Source organism: Pseudonaja textilis, chromosome Z, assembly GCF_049901715.1.
Source record: "Pseudonaja textilis isolate UNSWEBS1 chromosome Z, rPseTex1.2, whole genome shotgun sequence".
NCBI lineage: Eukaryota > Metazoa > Chordata > Lepidosauria > Squamata > Elapidae > Pseudonaja > Pseudonaja textilis.
Window position 1 is genome coordinate 84,434,971 of NC_142008.1, and position 12,500 is coordinate 84,447,470.

General features: G+C 41.2%; 1 protein-coding gene across 2 annotated transcripts in view; it reads right to left on the minus strand.

Moving 5' to 3' along the window:
* MAP3K3 (mitogen-activated protein kinase kinase kinase 3) overlaps window positions 1-12,500 on the minus strand; it is a 56,791-nt gene that overhangs the window by 30,555 nt on the left and 13,736 nt on the right. For both annotated transcript variants that reach the window (XM_026717265.2, XM_087917335.1), the window contains exons 2-3: window positions 3,054-3,175; window positions 2,341-2,430 (exon numbers count right to left, since the gene is read on the minus strand). In XM_026717265.2, coding sequence (XP_026573050.1) covers window positions 2,341-2,430; window positions 3,054-3,175 — 212 coding nt within the window. The remainder of the gene's footprint in view (window positions 1-2,340; window positions 2,431-3,053; window positions 3,176-12,500) is intronic.

Consider the following 12,500-nt stretch of genomic DNA (forward strand, 5'->3'; position numbering starts at 1 on the left):
ACACCTTCTTGTTTAGATGAGCAAATGATACCAATCCTAACATTTCCTGCCAAAATGCTTTCTTCGCTCAACATTTCTTGTAAAACCCAAGTAGTTTCTAGCAATAGCAGAGTTATATACTGCCCCACAGTGCTTTTACAGCCCTCGCTAAGCCAGAGGTAACCAAACTTTCAGACCTCAGGGACCACTAATTTCATAATTTTAAATCCCGCAGACCACTCATATGAATCCAGCATGCTGCTCGCTGAAGCGCCTGGATTCCCAGTGACGGGATGGGGTCCTTCAGGCACTTAGCTTGGTTGCTTATTTCTGCAACCTTAAACACTCAGAGTTATTTGGACACATTTCCCACAGAAAACAAAATACCGGAATCTCTCATCTCTCTCTTTCTCAGTATCTATATTTCTCTCTTTTTCATCTCTCCATCTCTCTCAGTATCTTTCTCATCTCTCTCTTTCTTTATCTCTGTATCTCTCTTTCTCTCTCTCTCATCTCCCCCCCCCCTTTCTCTGTCTGTATCTCTCTTTCTCTCATCTCTCTTTCATTTTGATTCTCCGGCGCTCTCTGGGTCTCGTGGGCACTTCTTTGGCCTTTGTTGGTGCTGGATGCACCTCAATCGCTTGGGGAGATGCATGGCCTGCTCTCTGCCCTGGGACATTCACCTGACCCAGCTGCAGCCAATGTTCCATGTCCTAATGGGCTCCAGGAGGAGGAGGGGACACCATCTCTCCCATTGTGAAGCGCGCTAATGTGCTACGCAAGACGCAGCAAGAGCAGTGAGCAGGACATGGAGGCGCCAACAGCAGTGGCAGAGAGAAATGGCTGGGTCGGCAAGGTACGTGCAGCACCAAAAACAGCTGGAAGAAACGCCCGCGAAATCCAGCAAGAGATGAAGCTTCACTCCTGCTCTGGAATATGGAGTGAGTCTCCATCCCCCACGCTTCTCTTCTTAGGCCAGGCGAGGAGTGACTGGGAGAAGAGGGTGAGGGGTCAGGCCAGCCAGTGTTAGGTTCAGCCGACAGGAAGCCACAGCAGGGGGACAAAAGAGCCGTGGGTTGCCGCCACCCGTTGCTTCAGACCACCAGCACTGCTATCCCCCTTGCTGCAACAGCATCATTACCTCATTCCAGGCGGCAAGGGCTGTGCTACTCCTTGCACGTTGCACCTCCTGAAAGGTTGCAAGTTACACGTACCTCCCTCTACAGTGGAGATTTCCAGCCCTCTACGGGCTGCCTGGCCAGTCCCATATTCCAGAGCTCCAGTCACAGGATTGGCCCATTGGACATCCCAGAGCAGCTCCTCCACCTGGGTGCACTGTGGATCACCAAAATTTTCTTGCAGGCCACCAGTAGTCCACAGACTACCAGTTGATGACCTCTACTTTAAGAGTTTTAGAATCAGGATATTGCCCCCAACAATCTGGGTCCTCATTTTACTGACCTTGGAAGGATGGAAGGCGGAGTCAACCATGATCTGGTAAGAATCAAACTCTGGCAATCAGCAGAAATAGCCTGCAATCAGCCTGCAATGCTGCATTCTAACCACTGTGCCATTCTACAATGTGCTCTAGATGGAGCTGCTCTTAAAAAGTATCCAAAAGCTATAACTAGTTCTCAATGCAGCAATGCTGGCAGTTATACACTGTGGTGCACTCAGGTTATACTTTTATAATTAGCTATACTGGCTTCAAATGTGTTTCAAGGTGCAATCCAGGAGTCTTTCTGTCACCTATAAAGCCTGTCATGGCATAGGTCCAGGTTATTTGTGGGACCTCTTTTGTTTCTAACCATCCTGCAGATCTAAGAGAGGCATAGTACTAGCCTGTGAATTAAAGAGTATCACCTTGTGGGGATCCAGAAAGCAGCCTTTTGTGTCACGGTCCTAGCCCTCCTGCTATTCAGAAAACCTTGAAGACACGGATGTGTTCTCAGGCATTAGAGTCAGACTGTTAGTTGGAGTCTGTTATCGTTCCATGCGTATCAAATATGTTTTGTACCCTGACTGTCATTAATTTTTGATGTTATATAATATTATGATGTTAGCTGACCAGAATTCCTGAAGTGTGATGGGCAGCCACATAAATTGAATGAATGAATAAAACCCTGCATTCTACCTTTAACAGTTAGTTCTATAAAAACACAATCCTGGATTTTCTTTCAGAGTATCTCATATGTTTACTTCTGGATATAACAAAATATCTGAAACTAAGGTATGCTTTTCTATTTGGAGAAATTTGGGAAAATAATGCTTTTCATTTTAGTTCTTTCAAATTAATGCTATTTGCACTATTGTAAAATCTATACTACTGCCTAAACAGTGAACATTAGAAAGCATTTTTACCTGTGATTTTTTTTCCTCTACTGCAAGACTATTTTGTTTTCTTATCATAAGGTTGTTGAGGAGACCTGGGTTGCTGGCACTGTGTTTTTTCTTAAAGAAGGAAAAAAAAACCTCAATTATTTATTTGGAAGATGAAAAGTCAAAGTTGTATATGTGAATGAGAAATGTAGGGGCGAGTGTACAGAATGGATGGAATATATTTGTGAAACAACCTTAAAGGTATACTAGTAAGGAGTATCTGAGCATAGAGAGAGAGAGAGGAATGGAAGATATTTGTGTGTCTGTGGAGATATTCGTGGGAAGAATGGAGTAATTAATATCTGGAATATTTCCCATCCTGACAATATTTCCCAATTTCTTGAGCTTTATAGAGCTCTCAATATAGAATTTATTGGAGAATTTTGAAAAGTTCAGGACATCAGAACACAAATGGCACAGCTATAACTTGACCATAGTACATGCTAGTACTATCCAGCTTTCTTGAATTATCTTTGATAACACAATCCTATCGTCTCCAAACTGACAATGTATGATAGAATCTTTGGGTTCTCCGAGGCATTGGAGCAGAATAAAATATGTTACTGAGGTTGCTAAGAACTCTGGGTCTAGCTGCAGAAAGGTAATGTGACTAGAGGAGTTAATTCCTGAGCAATGTTTCTACCAGCCAAACGTACGTATGATAAACAAGATTCTACTTATCAGGAATGTATTACCTGTCTATTGGAATGTGGAGAATCTTTGTTCTTCATGCTATCAAAACCAGACAGTCTGGGACGCCGGCTCATTTGGAGGGCAACCAAGTCCTTCATGATAGAATTCAAAGCCTCTTGTTCATCTAAAACAATAAAAGGAAGGATTTGCAATGACTGATCTATTTTTGGAAAGAAAAGTTTCCTACCCCCACTTTGTTTTGTATATTATGGGATAGGCCATTTGCAACATCCCATGGTCACATGACCTGTTTTACAACACTTTTGCCAAAAAACGGTACCCACTTCCAGTTTGGCAAAATTGTACTATAGCAAACCATAGTTTCTCTCAATGATTACAGAGTTTGCTTCATGACCACCGAGTCCACTTAACAGGTACAAAAATGTAAAATCAGATTGATCCAGTGACTGGCCCATTTTACAACTTATAACCACAATCAATGGGCAGACTCCATTACAGTTATAACTTAAGGACTACCCATATTGCTTCCTCTTCAGTACTTATAAACACCTGTCTTTTCTTGAAAATATTTTATCTAGTTCAGGTATAGAAGCAAAGACACAAAACAGTACTTTCCAATATTAATATTACATCAAAAAATTGAATATTACAATCTGTGAAAAAGTTCATAATTTGGAGTATTGAACAAAAACATCATGTATTTATAGAATATTAGTAATAATTGGCTTAACAACATTTGTCAACTTTCAGTCTTGAAATTAACTTTTTACTGAAGGAGCAGCGAGAAGGAAAAGAGAATCAATATGTTTTTATATGGCTTAGATTTAATTCACTGCTTATTCATATAAATTATTAAATCATAATATTGCAATTGAAGAAAAACATAATTTTAATAGCCTGAAAAATGATTTCACTTTAATTTTATAAACAAATGTATATATAAATCTAAAGAGATGTAAGTTTCAGATTTTTTTTTTCTCTGAGTTATGTGTAGTTTATGTTTTGTGTTTTATGAGGGTTTTTTTTAGATTTGCCAAAGTTTTAGGTGCCCTCCTCCCAGTTTTTTCTTTCCTTGATATTATTTGTATTTTCTTTCCTCTCTCAGTAAGTAGTTACTTTATATAATAAGTTAGTTTTCTTTTTTATAAGTATATAGTCATTTGTACAATGGTTAAATAATCATATTGTTTTTTAGTTTAAATGTAACTTTTCAAAATAATAACAACAATATATTAAATGTATATTCCCTGGCAAAGGCTTGGGTGAAGAGCCAGATCTTTATAGATCATCTAAACCAGGGGTCCCCAATCCCTGAGCCATGGCCCAGTACTGGGCTGTGGCCCATTCGGAACCAGGCCATCAAGCAGCACAAGTGGTGGGTGCACCAGTGATTGCATAAATCTCTATTTGTGTAAGTGGAGGGTGCATGTGCCTGATGTTTGTGCACATGGAGCTGTGTGCAAAAGTGCATGCACCTGCCATTCACACAGAACAATCCCCTCTCCCCCTCTGCTGGTCTGCCAAGCTGGAAAGGTTGAGGATGGCTATTTAAAGGAACAAAAGAATGGGGGCCATCCAGATCTTTTGGGGGCATCTGGTTCCAAAGGACCAGCACTGAAAACAAATCATTTTCTGCTTATAATGTCAAATTATTTTATTTTAATTTACAATACTTACAACTTGCTCCAGTTCCAAGACTCTGTATGATGTATCACATCAACAATTTTGTTCCTTATGCCATCCTTCTTGTAAACTTGCAGGATTCTTTTTCTTTCATCATGTACATGTATACATTCGAACTAGATTGTAATGTTTCTTTATGTCATATGTAAGTGTGCATATGGGTATATGCAGAATGGTTATCTTTTGAGAGCTGAATGCAATGAAATTTCATTTTAATGTATGCTGATTAGTGTACATTTAAACTGACAATAAAATTCTATTCTATTCCATTCCATTCCGTTCCGTTCCGTTCTGTTCTATTCTATTCTATTTATTCTGCTCAACAGAAAAGTAAAAAAGTTATATTCAAATCAAGATAAAAACAAAACAAAATCAAAAACTGAAATCTTTAATAGGTGCTTATAATCAGTCAGCTGATACCAAAAGCTCAAGGAGATAAAATAGCTTTAATTTGTTTACAGAACATTTCATAAGGTGAAGCTATTCAAGAGAAGTCATGGCATTTTACATTTCATGAATCTTAGGAGGGAGGAAACTTTCATTAGGATTCCTTTCAGACAGGATGACTCAATTCTTGCAAAACATTGCTTGAAATATCTTGCTGAAATACCATTTGGGGTTTTAAAGATAATGACTTGCTGTATGAATTGGGCCCAAAAGTCCACCAATAATCAATGCAACATTTTGCAAAAGCAGCTTCCAGGTCATTTCCCAAAACCTCTCATTTTTTAAAGTTAAACTGAGACCAAGTTCTATACATTGATCCCTATGAAAAGGTGATTTCTTAGTCTTTAATTTCTTGTATTAGGATCAGGATTAGCTCAGTAACTAAATCAAAGAATCAGTCCTTTCCTCTCTCTGTAGCTTTCTCAGACTAGTATTTTGTTACTACAGTTTTGGTCTTATCGTTTTTTGTATTATTTCCCCAGGGCTGATAAGTAGTACTTATTTGGGAGCACTTTATTGATTGAACTAACGTATACACATTGGAATTAAATTGCAATACAAAATGCCTTTGACGCAAAATATATGGGTTATTTTAAAAAGTAGAAATTTTCTTGCTGAGGTTAGTGCTCCATCCAAAATGGCATTTAACCTTGATTATGCTATCAAGATTACAGTATCTCAGGACCATCCAGTCTCAACTGGTCAGTGCCCATTCTTCCATTCCCCCACCATCACAACCGATGAAGCTTCTTGGATGAAAAGCAAAACATTTTATTCTTCTTCCTCAAGGAGAAAAACAGCCAACTGCTTTTTGAAAAAGCACCTTTGAAACCTGAATTGGAACAAAGCAGCCTGACTGGTCAGTTTAGATGAGAGCTGAACACTAAAAGGAGTTTCCCCAGAACTTAGATCAGGTTTACATGATCCTCGACTCCTGTGTGGGAGAAATCAATGCCAGTCTGGGCAACAGAAAGAAGCAAGCTCAAAGTCTCACTATTGCACCTTCTCCCCATTCATGATGGCCGAGACTGAGTTGGGGGAGGAGGAATCCATCCAAATTAGGTTTGGCAGGTTCTGACAAAGAATGAGTACTTTGCTTTTTTCTGCAGAGAGTTTGCCAGGCCAAAATTCCCTCCTGGGTATACAGGAGAACAATCATACCGAGTGCAAAGTAGAGGCCCAGGGAAAAGACAGCAGCCCCTCTTGCAAGAGTTCACAGGAGGAGCTATTCAATCACTAAATAGGCTTCATTCCATCTGAATCAAGGTACACTGCTGAAAATTTCTGTTACTCTGACTTTACCCAATAGACAAAAAGAAATGCTCAAGCCTTCAGTGGACTCTGGAGCAACCGCTTTGCTGATTTCATAGTATTAGAAAGTTTTGAAGCACTGCAGATTCCATAAGGCTTACTATTCATGTGCAAGTAGAAACAATAGATGGTTAGCCCTTAAAAACAAGTCCAATTACACAAGCTACAACTATTAATTGCAAAGCATACAGAACAGTTTCCTACTTTTATCATGTATGCACCATCTTCACATCCTAATCATATTGGGATTGTGCAATAAACCGTGCAATAAATATATATATATAATACAGCACCATAATTTACTAACCCCAATGGTGTATTTGAATTTGTCAAATGCTGTCAAAAACTTCATCCCCTTCCTCAATTCTGATGGGATTATATGCATTTTGAAGGATCAACTTGGTAAATATATGCGCACTTTGCAACCTATCCAATAAGTCCAATATTACTGGTGCTGGATAATACTCTCTCATTGTTATGACATTAAGCACTTTGTAGTTGTGAACGGTCCTCATTGGGATCTCACTGATTGGGTTTGAGGAACCAGGATCTTGCTTCTTATGGACAAAGTGGATAGGTGCTGAAGCTGGTGACTTTAGGAGTCTAATAAAACCTTTTCGCAGATTAGAATTGAAATATTGCTTCAAAATTAACAGCTCCTTATCCGCCATGGGATATTGCCTCTTTGCTTGGATTTTAATCCCTGGGACCAAATAGATCACACAGTATTTGCAACAGTTAGATTTCTTGGGTTATTGCATTTTCATAGATGGAGTCAAAATAGATCCCCAGAAAGTGCACAGAGTGTTCTCATTGCAGGCTCCCCAAAATACAAAGGATGTTCTGAGTTTTTAAGGCTTTGCAAACTTTTACACCAAGTTTATTCCTACCTTTTGCACAAAAAGTTAAACCTCCAACTCAACTGCTAAAAAAAAGAGATTCTATTTGCTTGGACAAGCACAGAGCAGGTGGCACTTGAGGAGTCAAACAATTACCACAGCCCCTTCTTCAAAACCCCAATCCATTCAAGATTAATGTCTGGTTTTGCGCTTTCAATATGGCTACAGGAACAATACTCTTACAGGAGACCCCAGAGAGGGGAAACCATCTTTTTCCTTGTGCATTTTACTGCAGAGCATCCCTTCCCCATAAAGAAAATATGATATTTTAAATAAAGAACTGTTAGAAATTAAAACAACTTTTGACCAATAGAGACATTTCTTAGAAGGGGTGTGCTGGTCAATACCAACCATAAGAACCTGGAAATGCTACAATAGACTAAGTCATTATATCTGAGGCAAGAAGATGGAGTCATTTTTTTCTCTTGCTTTGACTTTACATTACGTATGTACCCGGCTCAAAGAAATTGATGCTGGATGCAGTGTTCCATAAACCTGTGTAATAATGAACACCCCAGACCCTGGTTATTACAAGGATTTTACAACCCTCTAACTTTTGGAAAATTCTTGCAGAAGCAGCTAACAAGGTATTGGGGGTATCACTAATGCCTCAGGATTTATTTGCCATCAGCCATCTCTCGACCAGTTTTCATGGGCCTAGATGGATAATCTAGGGAGTCCCACTAATACAGTATCGCCTTATATTCTACTATTTTCGGTGGAAGAAAGGGACTTGAAGCTCACAGAATAGTGGTATGTGCCTGCATCTTTGAGGGAGGAGGTTTTTCTACCTTGCCATGATAACCAGACAACAGGACATGGGTGTATACGTTAAAGGTGCCGCCCAGAACATTAAGAGTCTTTTGATGACATAAAATAGCAGCAGATATCAAAGATTTCCCCTTCCCTGAATTCAAATGTTCCTGGGAAAATACAGCTATGTGCATGTCCCTGACTTGGTGTGGCATTTCCATCAGCGTTTCCCAGAAAAGCCATAGCCTCCCAAACTCCCAGTTCCTTTCCATGCACCGGAACCGCCTGAAGAATCTAAGTAAAGGAGTTAACCAGACAAAGTGGGACCCTCTGGAGGGAGACATGTCTTGATGCAGTCCAACCATCCGCTTCCGGCCTTCACTTCCTGATCATCTAGATATTTTCCAGACAGCAGCACCTGCTCCAACGGATACTTCAGATATGGGGGTGGTTTCCTTTGAACTGGCTTCATTTCCACCCCTCCCTTATTTTTGTGAAAACTCAGACAATGAGGGTGCCATGAATAAAGGGCAGGGCTGTTTTGAAAGGAGGGTAATGTTGGAAAGACACTAGCCGAGTCAGGAGAGAAGTCAAATGGGGAATTAGTCTGATATTCCTATCTGGCCACAAGAGGATGAAGTCTGACCATGCTTGAATGTTGCTGAACCTTATCTAGTCTTACCCACATGCAAACCATCAGCCTGAAAAGATTTCTGTGTATAGGTAGTTAATTGAACTCTTCATGTGTGAATCTGATTGTGCATGCCTGACAATTAGTGGTATTCAAAACTTTATGCTCTGCCTAAATGCAAATAGACATACTGATGATGTTGTATCTTTCTTCCATCTTAGAAAACACTGCATATATTTGAAAAGCATCAAGAAAATATTTCATTTTAAGTAGAATGTAATGGTGGAATGCTTAAAAAAACAGTAAGATTTGTATGTATCCTGTCAATACAAGCTGTAAACTCTACCTCTATTTGATTGTCATTTTTAATCTTAATTTGTTTTATTTTCTTTGGCTGTCCATAAACAGTTATTAATGCCAATATTCTGACTTACTATAAAAGCTGCTAACCTTTTGTATAATTTTGATGACTTTCAAAAGCTCTTTTTACAGAATCCAATTTTTATACAGATTAAATAGTCAAGCATAGGAAATACAGTTTATGCAATTAATAGACACTGTTTAGCAGCAAAGCCTGTTATAAATTCCTCTGGCTTCACTTGCTCATCCCCCACCAGAGAAGTATTAAAGGGAGAGTAATACAAGCCAGGAATCCAATCAGTTGAGTCAATTTCTCATGCAAAGTATTCTAATAGTTGTTGTCAAATTTGTTTCTAAGTACCTGTTCGATATATTATAATCATTAGAGGTATGAATTAAAGAGAAAAGATTTATTTTATTATTATTATATTTTTGTTATTAACTTATATTTTCTTCTCTATCATGTAGCTATCAATTTTAGATGACTGTTGGTTTAGATAGATGATATATTTGTCTTGTTGCATTTCTTGTTCTTCCCTATTGCTTTAATGTCAATATATCATATCTGAAGACTTCAGTTACTTGGTGTTTAGATTTAGAATATTTCTCACAGAAAATGGTTTATTAAATAAAACAAGATGAAAACTAAGATATACAGATATTTATAAAAATGGATAAATTAAATATTATAAGAAGCTCATAAGAAATTGCTGCCTTACTGCCATCCAAAGTTGCATTCTGCCCCAGAATGGGCCTTGATAGAAGTTACCATGAACGCTCTTTCTATCTATGCTGCAAGAGAGCCCAGGATGGGTTGACTCCTTCCTATGATGTCATAGCTGAGTCTGTACTAACATATAAAAGCCAGCCCCCGGGAGAGACCCCAGCTTTGGCGCTGATACTTGACAGACTGAAAGGTGTCTCTGAAAGCACAAAATGAATACAGAAATATGTCTTACCCTCTCTGGACGAATCAAGGGAGGGGCTGGGCTCTCTTGCAGCACAGATAGAAAGGGCATTCATGGTAACTTCTACCAACACCCATTCCTCTCCATGCTGCATCAAGAGCCCAGGATGGGACATACCAAAGCTTGCATGTCCACGGGCTGGTCCTCGTCCGGCTCATCACACCGACTGTGGAACCACTTGTTGAAGCATCCGTCTGCTGAAGGCTGCAGTCACCGAGGCAAAGGCATCCAGACGGTAGTGTCTGATGAAAGGAGACGGGGATGTCCACATGGCCGCACGACAAATCTCCTCAAAGGATGCTTGGGTCACCCAGGCAGAAGAAGTGGCCGTACTTCTGGTAGAGTGCACCGTCAGACCTTGGGGAACCGGAAGGACCGCAGCTTTGTAGGCCTGCTCAATGCAAGACCTGACCCACCTGCTAATAGTAGAAGAGGCCTTGTGCCCCAAATGAGAAGGGAAAAAGGAAACAAACATGGCTTTCGACTTCCTGAAGGAGGAAGTGTGCTTAATGTATATTCTAAGAGCCCTTCTGACGTCTAGCGTGTGCCATTGCTGCTCTAAGATGATGCAGAAGAGGACAGAAGTCAGGCAAAACAATGTCCTGGGACCTGTGAAACCAGGTGTTAACCTTCGGAATAAATGAGGGGTCCAGATGGAGAACAACCCTATCATCGTGAAAAGAACAAAGGTCTGTCTGATTGAAAGAGCAGCAAGCTTGGAAACCCTCCTGGCAGAAGTGATGGCAACAACGAACACTACCTTTAGAGTCAGAAAACGGAGAGACACTGTTCTAAGAGGTTCAAAGGGGGGCTTTGTAAGGGCATTAAGGACCATATGAAGGTCCCAGGAAGGATACCTGTGAACCACCGGAGGGTGCAGGTTGGAAGCTCCTTTCAAAAACCTCCTGACTGAAGTGTGATGGGATAAGGAAGGAAGCGAACCCCATGCAAGGACCAAGGAGAGGGCCGCAACCTGCCTGCTTAAGGTGTTGGGGACCAAACCTTTCTCCAGCCCATGCTGAAGGAAGCTAAGAACTTCTGCCAGTTGGGCGGAAGCAGGAGAAAGACCCTTCCTGAGGCACCATCGGGAAAAAGCTTTCCAGGTGGCATCATAGATGCGCCTTGTAGAAGGTTTGTGAGATGCCAGAATAGTGAGGATGACCCTTTCTGGAAGATCAGCTTCCTCTAGCCGCTGCCGCTCAAGTACCACATGGTCAGCTTGAACCACTGGGGCTCTGGGTGGAGCAGGGCCCCCTGGTGAAGGGAGATTAGATGGGCTGGGATCTTCCAAGGAGAAGCCATCGATAGATTGACCAGGTCTGCAAACCAGGGCCTCCTGGGCCAATAGGATGGCAGGAGGAGGAGCTCCGCACATTTCTCCAACATCTTCCGAATTACTGCCGGAATGATGGGAAGCGGGGGAAAGGCATAGAGGAGACCCTTCGGCCATCTGCACCGAAGAGCATTGGTCTCCTCTGCTCCCTGGCAAGGAAACCTGGAGAAGAATCTGGTGACTTGGGCGTTTTGAGGAGTGAAGAAGAGATCCACCTCCAGTGTTCCAAACCTGAGGGAAAGATCCCTGAATAGAGACAGAGGAATAGACCATTCTGCCTGGTCGATTAGGCTCCTGCTGAGCCAGTTGGCCTGGGAGTTGTCGACCCTGAAGATGTGGTCCGCCAAGATCAACAACAGGTGTTTCTCCTTCTTCCTCCTGCATAATCTTGTCCAGTTGCCGGCTTCTTTGTGGCGGCCATTACTGACCGCCGCTCCACCACCTTGAGAGAAGGGGTTTTTGCCGGCTGGGGAGGGGGTCTGCGACACCTCCAAACCCCTATCTGGATCCCCACTGTCTTCGGCTGCCTCTACGGGGCAGCCTTATCCTCCAGACCCATAGGGATCGGAAGCATCAAGACGGCTAGTGCAACAGGGATCGTGCAGAATCGCAAATCTCTGCCGCCGCCGAAGCCTGGCAAACCGGAAGCCCAGAAGTTCTGAAGTGAAAGTTCTTTGGCTGAACCGGGACTTTAAGATACATCTAACATCCTGAAAACCACAATTTTTTGAATGATACATTGTTTCCAGAGGAGATTCTCAAAGCGGCGAATGGAAGTGCTGAAAGGGAAAGTTCATTCTCCTTCCCTACAGAGTTAGTAAATGGACATTGAAAAACCTGCTTTTCTACAGAAGATAAAAATTTAAAGCTGTTACAAGTGGGAAGGGAGAGGACAAAAGAAAAATTATATTAAGATCTTGTTGGAGGAGATGCCTTGAAGATTTTGAGACTAGAAGTTAATTGCAATAAGGCTTTAAAGTACAGACTGGGTTTTTTTTTTAATTGATATTACCCCAGGAAGAGAAAGTGCAAAGGGAAGAACTTTGTGCTCTTTTTGGACTGTTTGATGACTCTGGGACTTTGGGGAACTGTTTTAAGTTTTG